We start from the raw sequence: 23,098 nt of genomic DNA, 5'->3' as shown, positions 1-23,098 counted from the left end.
AGCGTTTATCTTAAGCCCGAAAAAATGGCTATTGTGATCTGCTGTAGTGTTTGCTTTCACATTACACAAAAATGGATTTCCTTGGAATTCATTGATATGTTAAACAATATCTTCCCACGTACAAATCCTCTGTAAACGACCTTGAATTGATCCTGATAAATTGTAGTTGTTAAGTTTTGCGTGATCACCAATTTGTATCTCTGTTTTATTTTTCTATGCCCCCACATGATTACCATTTGAGTTTTTGCTTGTTTCTTCAGCGAGACTTCGGAAAAATATAAAGATCGTGAAACTATCGTTTGAACATATTATTGTCAATCACGTCTAAACAGGGAGTTGTTCCATAAAACTCCCTGATCTTACGTTCCATCTAAAGTACATTAATGACTATGTATATATAATGTTGAGTTTCTTCGATATGACTAAGAGTAATGGGAAGAGTTTTGGTGAATATTGCGCATTGGAGTTACTTGCTTCCTCCTCTTTTCTCTACTTGATTGCAAACACAATCCTAAAAAATCATTTAAAAAAATCAGAAATTATTGACTGTGTTTTGGCCTCAACAGTCTCTTATCAGCGTCGATGCATCTTCTATTATACAAGAGCTTGGCGGGTAAATTAAACTTCACCCTGTAGTGTGAAAACATACCAAGAGTGTTAAAATACCTATACATAACTATAAAGAAGAGTACGCAACACATCAACAGTGCAACAGTTACATATCAAATGCTGATTCTTAGCTGTAGTAGGGATGGAATGTTACGCATGGCATCTATTTAGTTGATTTTACGAAGACCGCACAGTTTGGCGAATTACCATAATTTCCAAGAATTAGATGGAGTCGTTATCAATTAAACAATATATGATTAACATAACTCAAAGAACCTAGTCCTACAAATTAATTAAATGTAATGTTAATTCAGATGAACCTATCAGCAACATCTACTTTAATTTTAAACGAAAGCAACCTCAACTTTTAACTTTATACCTAACCTAACTGTAGAAATGCTTATGAAATACCTCTCCGATACCTATAAGAAAAAAACCCATAATTTAAAAAGGTGTAATCGACGCGGGATTTAGCCAGAAAACCCCCTTTTAAATCCGAGTTTAAAGAAAAGAAAATACTCATTATCACAATCATTGTATTCAATCCACGTAACAGTTTCTATAGGTTCAGAGTGAGGTCGCTGAGGATAGCAATAGTACAATATTATAGGTTACCAGGAATACCCGATAACTTGTTTGTGCAATGTTTTTTTTTCATTAACGTAACGTGCAAATGATTTCAAATAAAAAGGTTGGGGGGGGGGGGCACTATTCCAAAATCCCAGATTGATTTGACAAGGGCAGGAAGATTTATTAAAGAGACAGAGAGATCCTGGTTTGATGAATTAGGTGATGTTGCCTTGGGGTCGTTTAAGCAGTCTTTCCCTTGAAGAAAGGGGACTGGGGATTTTTGGGGACTTTATACAGGGGAAAGGGGGGGGGGAGGATAAATGTTTATACGTCCAATGGAAATGATAGAAGGAGCTGGGATGATGACTAGGACATAATAAACGCCACCTACACTTCTATTTCTAACCGATTAGTTACGAACAACCCTTGGCACAACCGGTATTAATAATAATATATTTATGTCTAATATATATATATATATATATATATATATATATATATATATATAAATGTATATATATATATATATTTCATTGACAAAGAAATCCCTAATTAATGCAATTCACCAACTTTACTTGTCAAGTTCTATGTAAAATATTGAGTAAACTAGTAACTATTCCAGATTTGAATTTACAAGTGTTGATTATGACACTGATAAAATGTCTGGACGACGAAAACGTTTCTTAATCCAAAAAGCATTACTCGCTATGTTTAACGCTGATCCAAGTGGTTAAGAACATAAATCTACGACGCTGTGAGTTGGCTTGAAGCTTACTTTTCTCTTAAAATCATAGTTACACGTGTCACTGACTTAAAGGTTTAACAAAGGACCGGATCCGTCTTACAATTAGTTTTCAAGATTTTAAAGTTTTTATTAAAGGTTTGATGACGCTAGCTGGGTACCTGGGACCTATAGAAACACATATTATGATAAAATAAATTATTTCAAAATAGCCAGACTTGTATTCGACCCTGGTATACCATTAACGTCACGAAATGCCCCTGGAAAATAGTTTTACAATTTTCAGGCAAAAGAACCACCAAAGGTCACCGGTACTATAGACATACAAAACATCTTGTTACTAAATACAGCTGTTATCCGCTACACAAATGGGGGCGTCAACTAGTTTAAACCGCATGTCCTTTTGTCGATATGACACAATGAGATATATAAGAGTCATGAATATATTATTATTAATAGCGATTGTGCAAGTGTTGTTCGTAAGTAAACGGTAAGAAATTGTCAGCGTAGGTGGCGCGTTTATTATGTCCAAGTCACCATCCCAGCTCCTTTTATCCTTTCCATTGGAAGTCTAACCATTAATTTTATATTTTCCCCTTTCTAAAGACCCCAAACATTCCCCTTTCTGCAAGTGAAGGTCTACTTAAACGACCCCAAGGCCACATCGCCTAATTCATCAAACCAGGGTCTGCCTCTTTGCACGTTACTGTAATGTATTCCTGCTAACCTACTATTATCTATCGCTAACCTCAGTGACCTAACTCTAGAACCTATAGAAACTTTAACGTGGATTGAATATAATGATGACAATGATTATTTTTCATTAAATAAAACCCGGATCTAAAAGGGGTTTCTGTGGCTAAATCATGTGTCGATTACATGTTTTTAGAGTCGACAGATGGCATTTTACACACCTGAGGAAGGGTATTCCAGTTAAAAGGGCTTTCAATGTCATTCATCTCGACACTTTCAAAATATGGATTTTACTTGTTCTAGGAACCTGAACATAGCTCACTGCTCGCTGAAATTTTCATACAAGACAACTATGTTGGAACAAGCGCAATCATCTATCGCAATTATCGAACATTTCCCCCGACTGACATTCCCCGCCCCCTACTCTTGCGCACACCACTGTTACAGTAAACGAAATAGGCGTCGTCGTTCAGTCGTTGTTAAAGTTGTTATAGTGGTTTATTGTTGCCTTTTTGACCTTCCTTCTACAATGAGATTACAGATACACCCTAACTCACGAAGTCACTTTTTCACCATGTAGGCTATTTCAAAATCATAGGTATAGTAAAAGGGATAACCGTTTCTTGTTTTGTCCACCGGACCCACAGCTAATTCCGTTAAAAGAATAGATGTTATAATTTCAGTCGTTGTTAAAATTGTTGCATTTTTCCTCTTTTGTTTTTGTCTCATTTGTACTTGACCTTCGAACATGAGGTCACCGATATCACAGATGCATGCATTCTTCATATACAATTTCACTTCATCAGCGTGAAGGCGATTTCATAATGACATGGTTTATCATGAGGGAGCTGGTATAGTAGTATATGTAACAACCAAAACCTTGTTTGTGCACTAAGACTGACCATCTTAACATACTTTTAACTGACACGCTTTTAGCAGTCTTCCTTACTTAGACATTTAACTATCTATTGAAACACTTATCAATCGTATCTGCAGGAGAATAACGTGAGAGATCAGACACCTGCGAGAAATACTTTTGGAAGTTTTCAAGGATGTTAATTTGCTAAAACTTGGGGGCCGATACTGGTAACCTTTGACTATGTTATGTGTCCCATGGAAGCCTCAGATTGTTGTACTTTGTTGTTGACCATGTTGGTAAGTCGTGACTGTGATGTCCTTCTGTAAACGTCCTTAATTCATGGAATTGTTGTATGAATATTCTAACTTCGTTATGGTTTATTGATGCAGAAAATATAAAACCAAAAGTATGTATAATTATACATAATATAACTTAAAAGATAAGACAAGAAAAAGACTGTTTCCATTTTAAGGTCTATAGCTTACGTACTAAACATTGTTTTGGTCGTCCTAGGCAACCAATCTCCGTCACTAGATATTTCCTGTATCCGGTTTATTGTTAAGATAGAAAAGGTTCAAATGTTTGATTAAATCACCTACGTCAGGGGCATTCAAGATCAAGGGTGCTGCCAGTCTTCAAAAATGCATAAAAGGGCGACGGTACGGACACTGCGACCACAAAATCTGACGTTCCTTCTATTACCACAGTTACAGTTCTTCTGCAAGAATTCGACTGCATTCGATTTTCATCGAGATGGCTCAAGAACTGCAAGTAAAAGGAGCTCTTCCAGTGGCCATGGGCCCACCTCCTGCATATAAGGTAAGCCAACAAGGATTTTAAATTCTTTTATCTAGATTGAAAGTAGATTAAAAACGATTTTGAGAGCAGATACCACTCGTTCTCTTCCTGTAACAAAATCTTCAAGCTGAACGGCTCAATTCATAAGGACATCATTTTCGAGTGGTGATGGGAATAAGAGTTTGGAAGGGAGGGGGAGGGGGGAGTGGGCGGGGTGGAGATGGTATACACATATTTTTAAGTGCTAGTACCAATAGCAGTGGCTAATACTACTTGAAAAAAAAAGTTCATCGAAGGATGAAATCAACCACCATCTGTGCTTGAACAATGTATTTAAAGTGTTTGTGTAACGGGTTGATTGTGTTCAAAGCAAGTGTGTTTGGAACAAAATCATTCAAGTGTTCTACATCATTTGAGTGCAATCTGTGAGGCGTTGACGTAATCGTAATTATATATAAACTTGCTTCTCCAGCCATTATGATCGATTATTCTACTGCAGGAGTTCTCGATTAGGAAGGTCATAGAGCGATACTATTTGGAGCAAAGAGAATTTCTGGATAGTACAAGAAAAATGTGTTTCATCTTCAATAATAATAAACTTCTATTCATTTTTTTTAGTTAGAGATTATGCATAAAAAATAAAAATGCAAATTGAAATATTTTTCTCGAATCATAGTTTTTATTTCCAGTTATGAATGCTTATTGACTAGTTTTAACGGTTCTGGCATGCTCAACTTTATTGACATATGAACAATTAAACGCAACTTAATATCCTTATCGAAAGTTAACATGAAGTGCACTAGTGTCAAGAGAAATATAATGTATCAGTACTGCTAGTTGCAACTCACTGTTTGCTTAAATAAATTCACGTTTAACAGTTTTCCACATGGTTTTTTGTTTGTCCTCCTTTTAAACTCGCTCTTTTGTATTATTACGGTTAGTTTGACAACAAGTCAACAGGAGAGTGTAATGTCTGAAACCATTATCTGTCAAGTATGTTAATTGGGAGATGTCCTCTTATACCCCATCCCATACCATCCCATCATTACTCCCCCCCCCCCCATCCCCAACCGTTAAACCGTATACAGTTCATGTCCATTGAATTTTGGACAAATTTAGGAGAAACGGATATAAAATGGTCCATAAAGAGTGTGTACACAGACAATGCCAAGGGCCTACCCTATCCATGCCAATCCCTAATAATAAATAATTGCGAAACGAAAAACAGAACACATAACACAATAGAAACGAATGTATCACTGATGTGCTTTTAAAGCCACTTATATTGCTTTATTATTTGCTGTTCATTTTTTTTTTGATGCAAGAAGTAACATCCGTACATGGGAACTTATGAACAGTACATTTAGTAATGGTAATTTGAAAGTGGAATATCAATTTCCCTTATAGGTTTGAAAGCTGTTTCGTATGAGTTGAGATATCTTTGTTTCGCTATGTTTCTCATCATTATAATGTTACAACAAACGTCTTCAAATGGTTACTTGAATTTAATTTTCCTCTTCTTGTTGTTTATTTGCAGGAGACGAATAAAACGAAACTCTATGTGATCGCCGTGACGGTTACCGTTGTCACTTTGTTGGTGTTATCATTTGGTGTCTTCTATCTTGTGTTTTCTGCGCAGACTCCAACTGTCGTCAACAACCTAGCAACGGAAGATGACGATCAAGTCATCATAATTAGGGTAAGTAACCAAAATTATATGCGGTTATAAAAGTCGAGTCAATGATTTTGGTGGTGGGATGCGCGCATATCCTGTTTTCGCTTGCAAGGTTTGCATTCAGATTAAAGGAAAATCAACAGGAAATGCCTAAATTTATGAATAGTGATGTACACGAGGAGCAGACTATTCAGAACGTAATTCGAACAGTTCGCGCCAAACCTTACTCTTCTGTGAAGTACCAAATCATATATGGCCTGCTATTGTCACTTTTTTTGTGTCCAATTAGGTCAAAACATTTCTGAATCTCGTCTAGTATAATAATAATAATAACAATAATAATATTATTAATATTTTTAAATAATAATAACAATAACAATGATAATAATAATGATAATGATGATGCTGATGATGATGATGATGATGATGATGATGATGATGATGATGATGATGATGATGATGATGATGATGATGATGATGATGATGATGATGATGATGATGATGACGATGACGATGACGACGACGACGACGATGACGACGACGATGACGATGACGACGACCACGACCACGACCACGACCACGACCACGACGATGACCACGACGACGACAATGATAACGATAATAATAATAATACATTTTCGTTTTTTCCCATTTTATTTGCATTCATCTCTTCTGCACAACAAATTATGTAAAAAAAGAAAAACCAGTTTATTTCATGACATCAAAAGCTTAATTTCCGTTATCAATAGTGCAAGGAATCTCTTAGCAGTTTGATTTCTTTGTGCTTTTTGTCATTAATAGGTATATACAGTTCAACTCTCAAGAAAAATGAAAGCTTATGCTTGAAAGTATCATAATTTGGAAAGCTTTTGTTATTCTACAAAGTTAAATGTAATACTTGGCGTAAACAATTGTGAGGCTCTACCATTTCATTTTGTTCTCATAATCATAACCAAAACACATATATGTTCGTACTCGACTGCAAGTTTTGAATTAAATATTTCGAGATATATTTTATTCCAAATATCTCCAACTGCGCTGCAACGCCAAAAAAGGGGGTCTAGGGTTTCACTTAACTCGTCACAAAAAAATCAAACTTGGGTTATCAATAATCTTATTTTTACTAAGGAAACTTATAGCAATTATACGATGGATAAACTTATACTGAAAGTTTCTTATCTGTACATTGGTCTTTCTTTTAAAATTAAAAAATAACAAAAAGCAAACAAAAAATATTGTTTATTTCTCTTACAGGATGTTGCTTTTGAAATGTTTGATGGTGTACCAAGAAACGAGAAAATGATGGTCCAGGGAAATACCCTGATCATACAGAACGTTAATGATGGATATACCGCTACATTTGACTATGACAAGGTAAGTTACATATACTTTGGCAGTTTGAGGGCTTAGACGGCATTTTAACAGCCAATCCAAGTCTATGGCATTGTATCGCTAGACTCCAATATTCATATATTCTTATAATAAGATATTCTTTCATAGCAAGAAATTGTTTGTGGTACTTATAGTGTTTTCACTTAAATAAATTATAAATCTACGTTCCGATTTCTACCAGAGACGATCAATTAACCAGAAGAAGGAAGTCTCTTTGAGAAATGTATGAACTTAGTGTTTTTTCTTTCCCTGTAGTACGTAATTAATTATAGCGCTACCATGAATGGTTAATGAATGGTTAATGACGAAACATTCATTTATTGCCCAGATTCTTATGTACGCAACCTAGAATAAGCTTTGATACATCCGACAAGTGATATTAAAATATAGGCATGAAAAAAAATGACTCGTTTCATTGCTCTGTAAACATACACACTTTCTTTCAGATAGCCTATGAACCAAAATTGGCTGTGAATAACACTCCAGTACATTTTAAGCTTTCACGTATTTAACCTTGTGTAAAAACGCTACTTTCCAAACAGAAAAAACACTCATTAATTTTGTTTATTCTTTCTGATACAGAATATTGTCATGATGAAAAATCTGACGACCAACAGTTGCTACTTCACCCCTCTTGACAGCATTCCCGAAAACATGAACGTCGAAAATTTGGATAATATTCTCCCGTTCTTCTTTCGCGAGACTAATTTAACGACAGACAAGGTATACGGATAAACATTATCCGGCGTTGCTGGGGAAATGGGAGGGGGAAAAGGGGGAAAACATGGTTAGATACGCCTATATAATCTTGCTGACATAAGGATTCATAATTTAGTACTTATGCACTCTCTCCCCCCCCCCCTCCCCTATCGTGTTCTTCCAAAAGACGGCGCCAGTATCTAACAAGTTAGGGAAGTTTCACCATTAGTAGAAGGTGGGACCATGGGGCGGGTAATGGGAACTGATGAGAGACTTTCTTTATATGAGTACCTATTATTTCATCCTTTAACATATAAAGGTGAATAAAATGAATAGAATAACAATGTTCAGAGCTTTTTCAAAGTATAGTACCACACATACCAGGAGAGTGTTATGCGAGGAGTGGTAAACTTCGATAGAAACCTTTCACTTTTTTAGTAAATTTTATTCCAAGTAAAATATTAAAAGAGTATACCTGCCACTTTTTAATATATCTTAGTTTGGTAAATTTCATGTGTTTGTACCCCACTCGACATATACATTTAAAGTAACTAGAATGAGGAATTTTCTTGTTCCCCATGACTGGAAGTTTAGTTTAGAATTTAATATTTATTATAAATGAGTATTTTTTTTTCAGAATCAATTTTCATGTGAAGTTGTGAATCGATAAAATTCCATAGCAGTGATAGCTAACATATGGTGGTTTTATATTGATGGTTGTAATTTTAGTTATATTCATTTGTAAACATGCATGTTAACAGACGAGCCTTAATCGACACGTCCTACATTTTTGTTTCCAAATTAGTTGTTGAATCATTCCAATGCAAGGATCCTTGCTACAGAAATTGAGCCGATACCAGCTGGTTACGTGAAATTGACCAATACTGATCAATGTATTGATTCCTTCTGGATTGAGCCAATGAACACCGAAGCAACAAGAAATGTACGGCAAGCAGCGAGTCCGATTGGACGAGAAGTACAAGAAAGACCAGAAATAGCACCAAGAGCAGTTTGGATAATAGTAACCGATTGCGAAATAATCATTATATTCTTTTAATGAACGTTTGTTACTCATTAAGCAAATTTGCAGGACTCTTGTTGAGTCATAAATTCAGTTTCAATAATATGATTTCAATCCTGGTTAACTAAATGTAAAAGAAAATATCGTGCTCAAATAAAATTAAAGGAATTATGGTAAACTTTCAAATTCCTCAATAATATATTACAGTCGGTTATCATCATTCTTCGATTCTCCTACATATGTCTTTCTTATCATTATCACAGGGCGCTTTCGATTGTATTTAATAAGTTAGCAAATATAACTCTCAGACAACTTGAACCATTCGATGTTATATTAAATAATCATGGTGAAATATTCTACAATTGTTCTGTCTTTGGAGTACAGATTTGTGTTCTTGGTAGATTTAAACATTGGCATTTATCCTTTGTAATAGCGCTTTTCTTTAAACTAAGGTTAACGTTAACAAGCTCCTGTAGTACAGATCGGTAACCGACTGCTGCCAAGTCCTTTGTGTCGTGATTCGACTCAGTAAAGTAGTGACGACACAGAAAGTTACATTTTATATCCCAAAACCAATGACGTAACTAAAAAAGATCATAAGTTTACCGTTGAAGCCGTGCTGCAAGATACAGACTTGTTCAGGATACATTTACTTGACAATAACGGCGTTCCATGCACTATTTGTGACATGTTTGCGGAACAAATGGTTGCTGAAATTAATAAAAGTTCTGCTTTTGATATTTCTTTTCTTAAAACCCATGTGTGTCAGTTCGTATTGATGTGTATGACTGTTCAGGTTGGAAACAAACATACATTTCTTTGTTCTTCCAAATTTGATAAAATTCAGACTTCGAGATAAATAAAAGTAGTTTCTTGTTATGTAAATTAGATTAAGGATTAAGAAGGCCCTACCTTAAATACTAACACTTCATCAGGGCCGCAATCAAGATTTTGAAATAAAGGTAGTGTGGTCATGAGGTCGTTGAAGCTGACTAAGTAGTAGTGGCGCCTCATATCCCACCCTGGATACCTGTTCATGCGATTTGATGATGGTGGTGGTGTCAACAAGAAAGCATAGGGGAGGGTGTTTCATTACACTTATTTTTAGCATGTTTTATTTTTATACTTGTGCGTACCTAACTCATGTACCGGTGCAAGATGAATGTTTTGATGTAAGTTTGGTGAATAAATTTGGTTACACATTTCATAGACATTTGGAAATATTTCCTATTTTTGTTTGGGGGAGTATAGGGGGGGGGGGTAATTTGACTCATCATAACAATGATAGTCCAACGAATGGTACTGATTGCATACTTTTCACAATCTACATTTATATCACCCAAATTAAAACGTAAACATCAATTCACAAAATTATCACTAGTCGAAGGTTTATATCCCAGGCCCACAACTGCAACAAGAATGAGGTAATGGAGGCTGTTGGACGGGGGAGGGGTGAGGGGAGGGGTGGGGTGAGTAGCCGGTAGCCCCGGTACCAAGATACCGATTGAAAATCAATAATACCAAAAGTTTGGTAGATCCAATCGTGAAAACTGTCAGCCAGATTAATTTGTGAAAACCGGAAAAGGTTTGCTGTGTCCGGGTATGCTGTGATGTGAACCCTTTCTGCACTGCTTTCCCTATCCTCGGCCCATTTGCGCAATCCGTGACTCATTCGGTCAATAAGGGGGGGGGTGAGGAAGGGGTTGGAGGGGAATAAGGAATCTAAATTGCCGACGACCAACGGATAATAACGAATTAATTTCACTGAAGTTACTGCAATGTATTCAGCAAGCGTTCCCTTTATATTTTCAGTCCGTTAATTGGAATGCAGGGGTCCTTAATCACTTTGTTATAATTGTTTTCCTGTCCTTATTTGGGCGATTTGAAACGACTTCATACGAGAATTGTTGATATCAACATTTCCTGGATGTTCTCTTTTCCACCAGAAGAATTAAAATAGGTATCGAAAATGATGTATTTTACGTTTAATTTATGAGACTATATGTGGGGTACCGGCCGTACACGACCATCAAAAGAAAGAAAAACACAATTTGTTTCATCAAATTCACCCAATAGACATAATTCAAAGCTTTGCAAAGATAAAATGAAGATGATAGAACACAAACCTGGAGTAAACTGACGTATATACCTAGGACGGATCAGCCATATTGTTTTCTTGTTTTTATTTTATTTTCCATTTTCACGCGTAAATGAGTTGTGTCCAACTGAGGGTTTACACTCCGTTTACTTCATTCAATCCGTATTGTGGGTCTGTTTTCAACCTACGCCTTTCCTTTCACTGCCTTATTTTCTTACCATTTAAAACGGCACATACCAAACAGATACCAAAGATACATAAAAAGAGACATTTAAAGCATGCATAGAATACAAATGCAAGTAGATTGATTGCGTCACAAGAGTTTATATACCATGGATGGATGTTATATACAACAATGTAATCGCTACTCGAACTTTTGGCTATAAGATTAGGCCTATGTGTAGTATCTGATGGTTTCTAAGGGAATCGTGACTATGATCACACAGTCTCAGTCTCGATGTCAGGAGAACTGGTGAAGTTGAGAAAGGATCAGTAGTTTGGTTGTTTGACTAACGTGCGCGGGTTCTTCCTTGGGTGACTTTTCTGACAAAGGAAGGACCTGTAGCACTACACATACCGATTAGCTAGTAGATCACTAGGGTATCGAATTGAAGGCGTGTATTCTTGGTTTGGTCAAAGTGACACTAAGTAACGACATAACGTAAATTGCAGCATTTACGAAACAAGTAGTCCTGCCTCTCATCGTTTGGAGTCTGATTACATGTTTTTTTTATGATCATGATTGAGCCATTTGAGTATACGTGTTCTTCTATAACACGTTCGAAATACATGTGAAGTATTTAAAGGGATTGTCCAAAGGAAATTTGATCTTTGACTGACGCAGAAGGAACATATTTTGAGCATAATGCAACTTTCAACAAGTACAAAATGACGTTTACAATACCACACGTTACTCTTAAACTGTAACATATACAATATAACAAAATTGTAGTACACCAGGTATTACAACTGTGTTAACCTGTTAATTTAAGTCATGTTACTAGAACGGTAACATATATCGTAACATGACAATATATGATAGTTACATTACCGCGGTATCGGCCTAAACTTTAAAAGGATTGCCCACAGGGAATTTGGTTATTGACTAATGAAAGATGAAAATGTTCTTTTCTAAGTATGATCCTGGTAACATTTTCAAGCAAAAATTCCTATACATAGCTTTATCGAGATATTGATAATTAAAATTGTCACAGATTATACAACAAGTGAACTTGAAGCAAACAGGTGTGATGTCATACTGTACAGTAATTGTACACTGGCAGCAAAATTTCTGTTTTTCTTTATTTTTTTCACTTTATTGTGTTGACCTCATGGATAAGATAACTTTATCCAAACTTTCAGGGGATTTAAAGGAAATAATATATCAATAAGTGTAGTGTGCATTGATATACATTCCGGTTTTCTAAGTAGGGAATTGGGATGTAAATGTCAAAGGAAAACATGTAGGTAATATATCACTGTGCTTATATATGACATTATGCCTGTGTGCTTCAAGTTTATACATTGGGTTGAAAACGTGTCAACTTCAAACGTTGGTATCTTGTAATCGGTACGCAGGAATTGAATCTAAAATTCCAAATGTTTGCTTAGATTATGTTATTCCTCCAGTATAGGTCAAAATCATATTTTTTCTACATGTCAATGATTACTTGTCGGGACTGCTCGAATACATTACGTAGTAAAATAATAACAATGAAAAATGAATGGCAGAAGTTAAAATATTTGTTCAAAACATTTGAATAGATTTATCATTGCTACACTAGATATATTGTTTTATATTAGGAAGAACACAAGGCCTCCTCAAGGACATCACAACGATGAAAGAGCAAACACAATGACGTCATCTATTTACTATGGAAAAGGCAAGGAAAGATATTGGGAATTGAACTATTATATGTTGTTAAGAGTATACAAGCTTCTTGCTCTTTTCATCAAGGAGTAAGACAGAACGCAAGATGAAATGTTCTAATTGCCAACTCACACCAAGCCAAGAAGTGTCCCGCTGTACCTTACATTGTCTTTTTTTTTTTTTTTTTTTTGGAACCGTTGGCGTTATGACCTTTCAGTGTGAATACATCCCACCGCCTTTTGCAGCAAAAGCAATAAGGCCGTTTATACATTTTCGCTAAGTTTTAAGAATCTAAAATGTATAACTATATGTGAAAGTGAAAAGAAAAATCAAAATATTACATCAGAATGAAGTTTCTAGAAAATATTAAACATACGTGTTGGAATAACTACAATTAAATCTTGGTGACAAGATTAGAACTTGATAGACTAAGCTAAGACTAAATTAGGCATAGAAAGTACAGCCTTGGTATATTACGAATCATGACAAGTGTATGTAGGCTGCACGGCTTCCACAAGAGCTGTGTGATTATTATCCGTAAATTAACGTTGTAAAATGTGACGACATTCTTCATCTGGTGATATGCATGGACTACGAAACAGACGAGAGCAAACATGGTTTCCTAATCCCATTGAATTTTGATGTGAACATGAACACCTACGACAGTTACGTCTATTTCAATAGTCACATCTCGTCGAACAAGTCCACCATTTTGTGGTGTCAGCCAATACGACTCACCACCGCTGCAGAGACTTGAAACTGCGAGGCTGTTAGTCAACTTCATGTAATCCGTCGGGATCGGATCTGATTGCTCAAAGTTAAAGACTTCGACTGATGGATCAACATCAGACATCTACATAAAGCAAGACAAGGGAACATAGATCAGTGTTTATATCAATGTGCTTAATTTTATCTCTAGATGTATATTATGATTTCCAGCCTTGATCTTTGTCATATCTTATTCCACCCAATAAAATCACCATTATGACAGCTGCTGTGTGGCCGGTAATTAGATGACAATAAACAATAATTTCTAACATGTTTCATTGTTACCCTATAACAAAACCACAATTGTGATCATTCTATCTTACTTACCGAATCTGTTCCCGGCTCTATTTCTCTAAAGTAGAATGGATGGACGTTATCCATGTCATTCATACCCATGTCAGGAATTTCGTCCAAATGACTAAAGTAACATCTAGAAGACGTCAGGTTCTTACACATAGTTATTTCCTGCAGAAAAAACAAATAACAGGAAATATCTTAGAAATTCGGATTAATGTTGTTCATTTAACGTTTCACAACCGGAAACAAAGTGGCCAGGCGGAGAAAAGAGGACATTTATGCTTACTCATTGAAATTTGATTACGACAGTGGGGTATGGTCATCGCTACCCGAGAGAGTCCCTTCTCTCCTTCCCTCTAATTGTAAAGGAAACTCCATGGTCACTCGGGGGTGGGTGGGGGGGGGGGTAGGAATCATTTAACAAACCATCTTTTACTTCGATCAAAGCATTTACTTACATATAACTTCTGAATCATAAATAGCTCGAAAATTGTTATGACTACATACCCTACCCCCCTCCCCCTCCCCTCTAATAATCTACCACTTCATAAACCCAAAAGCTTGCTTGGTTACCCTTCCATGGTCAAAGATTGCAATAAAATTCTCATCAAGACTCTGGATGGTAAGCATATCACCATCGGCTGTCGTTTTCTCCCAGTGTTCCACACCATCACCCATGTCAAACGATACACTCTGAAATAAAGGAAAATATCACTGAATTTCCACTCTACAACTTGACTTTTTTCTCTATTTCATAATGGGATAGCGAATGACTTAATATGGTATTTTTGCAATTTATTTTTAATAAACTTTCGTACAAGTAAGTTGATAGATGCGAGAGATAGTGACAATGAAAAGTCAGATGTGGCAAAGAATGCACCATTAGACTTACAAGCTGTCTGACGGAGGGTGGGGTGGACCCCACACCCTCTACCTGTGAGTGGCTTGAACGAAGCACACCCACCTTGATAAAATCATTGATTCGCCTCTGGTCCCTTAATAAAAATCCACCTAAATCAGTTGGAAGAAATTTATTTTTGCCCCTTTTCCCCGTGCACCATTGAAATTCTATGCACGCCACTGTACGTTCGGACGACACCGTGTAAGGGTGCACTGAATCGTCGATCACATGCCCTTCTTCTTCCAGCCCTCTCCAACTGCCAGACCCCCCACTAGGACCCTCATTCACACTGTGATCATGGTATACTTACCCGTGAAATGGCATCTGGGGATTCGGATTCGACCTCATTTGACAAGTTGTTAATAACCGTTGGTTCTGGTCCTGATAGCAGCAAATAAAATACACCAAAGAATCCCACCAGGATAGTCACAACAATGACTGTTATGGCCACCACGTACAGCGTGGTCCTATCCTTACCCTAAGGGATACAATGAAAACGTTCCTTTGCATGAAAATCGAATGGTTACAGACTGCCAAGATTTCGATTAATTCTTGCAGCTCACGTTAGGGTTCATCTCTTCCGGCTTTGACCCGACTCCCAGTCACCACCCGAATCCCCTTTATGGTCATCTCAATCCTCTGAAAATCGCGAAAAGAATTGGTTAAATTCTAAGGGATTTTTTTTCCTGCAAAATATCCATTGTTTAATTTTCTCACTATTTAATTCCCCCCCCCCCTTAATCTCAACAAACACAAAATTCACGCACCAGCACACACACGCACACCGAGAGATAGAGAGGGGATGGGGGTAACATTTAGGAATAGTCGGTAAATCGGGAACCAAAAGATGATAGCTTGAAACTTGCAGCAGAATAATTTAAATATGGACATTTCCCGTCCTTTGACTAATGTCTTATAGAGACCAAGTCATTCAGTTTACATGTACATATTTTATTGTGTGATGTCACCTCATAACTTATCATTTATTAATTTATTAAAGTAAATGTATGCATTTCATACGGTCATATACAATTGTATGGCAACACTGAAATGTCCAAGCAAGTTAACACAGCTACACATATTTATATGGACAGCCAGTAATTAAAAAGGACAATTTTTCAAAGCTAATACCAAGCTATTTTGTCTTCTCTTATCGTGCTTCAATACACAACGTATACTGACAATATGAAGTGTTACTAACCTTAATGTGACACAAACATGATGTTCACACTGTCAGTACAATTGCTTCGAAGCATGACATGAAAGTATATATAGTCGTTACAAAATTGTCTTCACTGGGTTTTTATGCAGCTGCAGGAAGGGTATATTTATTTGACATGCTAAAAGATCAGTGCAGCAGCAAACGTCTTCGAAATGCAACGACATTTAGATATAATGACAAATCTGCTCTTTGGAATTTGATTAGAATCTTTACGGACTATCTTACATGATGATTAACTATACGTCAACTCGGTCCGGCTAGGCTTCGAATCTGCAGTATCGGTCAGCTGTTCGACCGTACGACTCGCCGGCGATTGCACTGCACGCAAGGAAGCAAAACATTATATCATTTCTTCTCTCCATCAGTCGGACATATGGCTTCATAAAAAACTACATACCTTGTATTCAAGTCGAGGTTCATGATCCATGGTAAAGTCTGCTTTTTGCATGTCTTGAGTCTATCGATGAGAAGTTTCAAGTTTGGCCAAAATAATTCAAGTTTGTTTTTCAAAGAGCGCAATGAAATAATTGTGAGAGATCCACATCCAGAACTCATCCTTTTAAGCATTTGACTTTGAGAAACCTTTCTATACGATGGTTTATTTAAATCCTTCAATCCCGGATTCAGTCTATAATCGATGATTTTATGACCTATGTATGATTACATGTAATATATATAGAAATATAATAAAATCGTCATTTATTACTTTATTTACATAAGAAATCTCCATTTATGACTTCATTTAGGACTTCGTTTAGGACTATTTATGACGATCAGTAACTTGAATATATATCAGCAAAACAACGTTGATTTTAAGAGGCAATACGTAATAAAGACGTACTTATCAGTGTATTACGTTTGTATAAGGCACAGCAGGAAAGCCCCTTTTACAACAGTACTCAATGAACCACTTAAAAGATTATAATACTTCACAGTGGTAAAGATTATGTGTAGGCTACTGCGTGCCTTTTCCCTTCAAGCAAAACCAGAAACTTCTCAAGTAGCCTACATAAAATCCTTCTTTATTGGTTTATAACGTTTATCACATACAATCTTTAAATCTGTGAATGAAGCCGATTTGCTTTCTACATCAGTTACATATAGAAACATGTGGTTCACTTTTCCCAACACTCCCACATTAGTCGCCCGACCCCCCCCCCTTCCCCTCCCGAACCCTGCCCATCTTCCTCGTGTGACAGAGTGTACAACTCTATACATTCTGCCAGTGTTTTCTCTCTTTATTTTTACAATCGAATGAAATCACAGTATATAATCGCTTAAAACAACGTTCAACTAGTGATAAAGAGATGAGCGAGTGTATTTAGTTCTTCAATTGCAGTTACGTCTGATAGAATATTCGGTATAAGTTGTCAGTTATAAGTTGTCAGAAAAATTACGAGCAAATGAAATCAATCACTTTTTAACTTGCCATTTAGAGGTAATGCATATGGTTGTATTATTCTCTTGTCAGTAAAGAGGCTGGTTCAGAAAGCATTTGACTGAATTGTGGCAGTTATTGTCAGGGCATAAAGACATACCACACTTTTCTATAGCAGAGGAATATAACATACAAGGTTTCATAAAAAACCTCTATAGGCATTATTAGCCGACTGATTGCGAATTTGTCTTGGCCGAAGAGAATTTTCATAAAGTTGATTCGGTGAGTCTAGTCCCTGCATTTGCCTGTTTGTATTATATGGTTACACCAAAGGTAACAAATACCGTAACTTAGCATTTTATGGTTCATGAAGGGAATCCTGTACCGTCACTAATTCCACAACAGGTCATATTTAGGTCCGATTTGACATTATTAAATCTCCCCCTGAGTATTTCATCGGAGGAGGGGCGGTGTGGGGGGGGGGTGTCGGTATTATAATTAAGCTTAACACATTCTACCGGATGAAATACCTCCGTTGTATTATACCTCTTATATACTCAGTGTACAAGGCATGTGAACAATGTTGTCCAAGTATCCTGTGGTAATTTAGGAAAACCTTTTTCCTTGCGAGTTTAATTTGTGACTGATTCCATTAATGAACAATATATCTAAGAGCTAATGAAATACATTCCAACAGTCTATATTTTAACACCAATTTAACAGACACCCTACCTCCCCCTTCCCATTTTCCAATCCACCCCATTTGTCAACAAAGTGACATGTTCCGGGTTTGAGTGAGAGTAAATTATTATAACAATATATTGCTGGATAATTTATAAACTTTAAACTTCGGGGTGAGATTTTCAACTTAATTCAGTTGCTCCGCTCATTTGATTTCACAACTACAGAACAACTACAGAAAGAAGCAACAAGCACTGTGTGCATGATTGCGTATAGGTAGGACTGGGGTGGGAGGTGACTTTGAGGAAAACGTCAAATTATTATATTTGCAGGTGGCTGAAGTTGATTGCTTTATAAAAAACAAAACATTTCTTGCACCAAAAACATATACATGGAATGCAATGAGTTATTTACGTTGATCAGTAACCGTGTCATCAACATATAGCACTCACATTTGTATCAAGAATGTCAATATGGCTGTTATCATATTTTCAAGTGTAACTTTTGAATGACGTATGAAGAGGGAACGGGAAGTCCCATTGTTCTAACAGTACTCATTGATTTACTAACAAGATGTAGTACGTACTCGATTCTTGGTAGTAAAGGTTATGTTTACGGCGTAACTCTCCCCTCCATACAAATATAAGAATCTCCATTACATAAAAACTCTTTCCTTATTGGTTCTTGACGGTTATAACATGACATATTTAATCCATTGTGCGACGTCATAACATCACTTGCGCAGTAAAACAGACATGTTCCTATAACACGTTCCTCAAAGCACTACCTACCCCAACCACTTCAACTGAACCCTCCCTTCCATTCCTCAACTGACAAAATTGATAATACGGCCTAGTATAATATACCGTGACAGTGGGGACGATATTAAGAAATCAATCAAAAATAGGGTACACGATAACAATACATTTCAGTTGATGCAGAGAGGGAGGGGGGGGGGGGGGTTAAACACAACTGGTTTGGTGCCATGCAGGTAATCTTTGGTAAAATTGTTCATAAATTAACACCAAATGAAGTAAGTTTAGCTATCATTTTCATATTTTAGAGCAATCTGGGTTGTCTTTGTAGAGTGAATAATCTTGCCAGCATAAGGGATTGAAGAGAAACTACGTTACTTGTTTGTGTAGCATAACTGGTAGACCTATACCACACTATCTTATGTATTCATGCAGAGGAACTTAACCTAGTCTAATCTGCATACGATTTTCAGCATCTTCCAGGAGAAACCCACATCCTCGACGCATTTTGTATGGCGAAGATGTGATTTCTTTTTAAATTTGGTGGTATAGTTTGGGAGTGCATCTGACAACAGCAAAGTGAATTGTGTCATCACGGGAATTCAGTTAAAAACTGTTTTTGCTTAGTTTCTTTTAATAATGTTTACCTCACTAGAGGAAAGGGTTATAAATACAGAGAACCTTGACGGTTCCGCAAACATGACCAATGCATCAGGTTTCAAAGATAAATCATCCAGAAGATTATTATAATATTTTATAATATGAAAGTAAAGCGTTTGAAGAACATTTGCCGTTACGACATTACTGACCTTCCAATGTGATTAACTATATGAGGAAGAATCGAGGTTTTAGCCAGTTCCACTTCAATTTTTTTTTAGAAGACTTTTTTTAGAAGACGGGTTTTTTTAGAAGACTGGTTTTTTAGAAGACTTCCTTTCACAATGTATATATTCACGTGATAAAACAAATAAATCAAATCAAATCAACCATATTTTAAGTTAGGAATATGATATTGTGCTGGAGTTTTCAACTTAAATGTGTGACATATTTTTGTTCCCCTTTCAATGTATATGTATCACATTGTATGTCAATCGGAGTATCCCTTTAACTATACTTGTCAGTGCTAACAAGCTCTTGACATTTTACGCGTTACTGAACTGCAATAAAGAAATTTCGACAAAGCAATGTCCACATTAATTTAAGTCCCAAACACTTAACAAACAGTGATGCAGACGAAAATAATATTTTATAACAGTATTTAAGGTATTACTAAGGAGGAGTAACAAAGGTTATGTTTCCAGCTATTAATCCCCAACACGGCTGGGCACTGTGATATCATAGACAAGATCCTGTAAACTATTTATGATCATTAACTGAACTATACGTGTCAAAGTTAACAACATCTTGACACTATATGCATGTGTGTTACTTACCTGGAATGAACGATGGTATACACAAAGATGTCAATGATTGATTTGCTTTAAGTCAATAAACACTTATTAAACAGATCAGAATTAGTGTCTTACGTATGAAGTGATGCAGCAGAAAAAGTTATCTTATAACAGTATTAAATGGGTTACAACAATATACTTAAAGTTACGGTATGTTTGCAGTGTAGTGTAGTAGAAGAATGTCCAGGCTTGTGTTACCTGTGAAAAAGCTAAATAAGTTGTTTTATTTAGTGTATTACATATATATTGGTGAAGCCAAAACAGCGAATAAGGACTAAAAGATGCTGTGTTCAATTCCGATATATGCATTATGCTCTGGTAGCGTGGTGATTTCCATGTAGCCTACCAAGAAAAATAATGGAATGCAATGAGTTATTAACAATGATCAGTAACCGTGACTGATATCAATATCATCAACCTATATCACATTTGTATTAAGAATGTCAATATGGCTGTTTTTTATATTTTCCAGTGTAATTTTTGTATGACGTATGAAGACGTATCGGGAAGTCCCCCCTTTTCTAACAGTAGCCTACTCATTGATTTACTCAGAAGATGTAGTAGTAGATTATTTGTAGTAACGGTTATGTTTACTGCGTATATAGCTTCCCCCAACAAACACACTCTCGAGTTCATAAAAACTCTTTCCTTATTGGTTCTTGACGCTTATCGCATGAAATTTTAAATCCATTGTGCGACGTCATATAGCATCACTTGCGTAATGAAACTATGGGACTATCTAGCTATCGCACTATCCTCAAGCCCTACCCACCCGCCCCTTCCAACCCCTTCCATTCCTCAACTGACAAATTTGATAACACGGCCTAGTATATAACTATTCCGTGACAGTGGGGACGATATTAAGAAATCAATACAAAACAGTGTACACGATAAACAATTTCAATATATGCAGGGGGAAAACTAAAACCAAACTGGTTTGGTGCCATGTAGGTAATCTTTGGTAAACTTGTTCATAAATTACCACCAATTGAAGTAAGTTTAGCTCCCATCATCAGTTTAAAGCAATCTGGGTTGTCTTTGTAGTGTGAATTATCTTGCCAGCATAATTTTTTGAAAAGAAACTATATACGTCACTTGTTTGAGCAGCATAACTGGTATACCACACTATCTTATGTATACATCAGAAGAAATTAACCTAGCCCAATCCGCTGACACGATTTGGGACAGTCGTTATAGTCATTATCACCATAAGAATCGACTAATTGCGCGTTTTGCGAAAACTTTCACAAACGATTCACAAAACTTTGATAAAGTCTCTTTGGTAAATCTAGCCCAGCCTTAGTGTGATATGGTTACAATGATGTAATGCAGCCTGTCACTTCAAGTTAAGCATTTTATTACCCACTGAAGAGGGAGCTCTCCCTTCACCAAGTTTAAAAGTGTCGTATTTAGGTCCGGGATTATCTCTTGTAACACCCGATATACACACAGAGAACACATAGTAACTACTGTAAATCTTAAAAGTTTTGTTCCAAAGTTAACACTGGATCGTATTATAAATCGGTAGCATGTGCTATTAGGTTTACAGTAATTAACTGAGGATAAGTTTAATCCCAACAAATCTCGTTTGATGCATTTGTTGGTAGTACACATATCCTCAGTTCTTACTGTTAACCTAATAGCACATGATACCGATTAATTTGCTTTATCAGCACGATCCAGTTTTAACTGTGGTACCAAACTTTGAGATTAACAGAATAGTTGTAATCTCTGAGTGAATAGGTTGCTTGCAAACACCGTTGTTGCTTCTAGCTATCACCTAAACCATTATATATAATCTTATAATGCAAATTAACCGACCCAATAATAAATGAATACATTCCATTGACAATACCATAAACATTTACAGATCTTTACGTACTAAACAAATGCTGAAAGGTTAAATACTACCTATTTCTTTTTGCATGTAACGTTACAACAGACCCCGTGCCTGATGACAGGAATTGCAGAGGTCCGTGGTGGAAAATTTCTTTGTGGTCCTCGAGATTTATTTAATATGTGGTGGTGTGGGTGGGGTGCAGAAGCTATAGAAGGGATAAATATCTATAACTCCTACCCGGTTCTACCAAGGGCAGTGACGTGCCCAACCGATGGGATTAATTTTTTTAAATGTAACCAATACGGGAGTCAGCGCTAGGACGATAACAGGCGCGGATCCCGGCCGAGTGTTTGGGGACGTTACACCACCTTTTCAACCTCACACAACATCCAATAGTATTCAATACATAGGGCCTCCCCGGAAGGAGGTATACCCTTAAGGTTATTCAATATTGACTCCAAAGCTTGGCCGATAGATTCTAAGTTTGCTGAAAATAAATGCCTTTCTGGAGGACCTGACTCAGTTTCATATTATTCTCCGACATTATGGGGTATTCAATCAGACAATCAAATATCGCAGCGAGGAAGAATGTTAATAGGTTGATAGCAAAACATGTGTTCAACATTTGGACATGAGCGACCATCATATAAACCTGTCACTGCCCTGTCTTTCACAATTATCATGAACACGATTTACAATTTTCAAACCCCCAAAATAATCCTAGGGATTATTGTGCAAATTCCAACCGCTATGCATCCGGGGTTTGACATTTAACATCT

General features: G+C 36.5%; 2 protein-coding genes across 2 annotated transcripts; one reads left to right on the top strand and one right to left on the bottom strand.

Annotated features, from left to right (window-relative positions):
- Nucleotides 1–4,133: 4,133 nt before the first annotated feature.
- LOC139980903 (uncharacterized) lies at nt 4,134–10,265 on the top strand. Its single transcript, XM_071992931.1, has 5 exons — nt 4,134–4,292; nt 5,809–5,970; nt 7,201–7,320; nt 7,921–8,061; nt 8,843–10,265. Exons 1-5 carry the CDS (start codon nt 4,227–4,229, stop codon nt 9,092–9,094), a joined length of 741 nt encoding a protein of 246 aa, XP_071849032.1. The 5' UTR covers nt 4,134–4,226; the 3' UTR covers nt 9,095–10,265.
- A 1,195-nt stretch (nt 10,266–11,460) lies between these two features.
- On the bottom strand, nt 11,461–16,769 carry LOC139980902 (uncharacterized). The gene is made up of 5 exons (XM_071992915.1): nt 16,612–16,769; nt 15,303–15,470; nt 14,665–14,784; nt 14,122–14,259; nt 11,461–13,879 (listed from the first exon to the last, which is right to left on the bottom strand). Exons 1-5 carry the CDS (start codon nt 16,660–16,662, stop codon nt 13,649–13,651), a joined length of 708 nt encoding a protein of 235 aa, XP_071849016.1. The 5' UTR covers nt 16,663–16,769; the 3' UTR covers nt 11,461–13,648.
- Nucleotides 16,770–23,098: the final 6,329 nt, after the last annotated feature.

This window comes from Apostichopus japonicus, chromosome 2 (genome assembly GCF_037975245.1).
Source record: "Apostichopus japonicus isolate 1M-3 chromosome 2, ASM3797524v1, whole genome shotgun sequence".
Taxonomy (NCBI): Eukaryota; Metazoa; Echinodermata; class Holothuroidea; order Aspidochirotida; family Stichopodidae; genus Apostichopus; species Apostichopus japonicus.
Note: the sequence above shows the minus strand (reverse complement) of the source record. Positions and strands in the feature narration are given on the sequence as shown.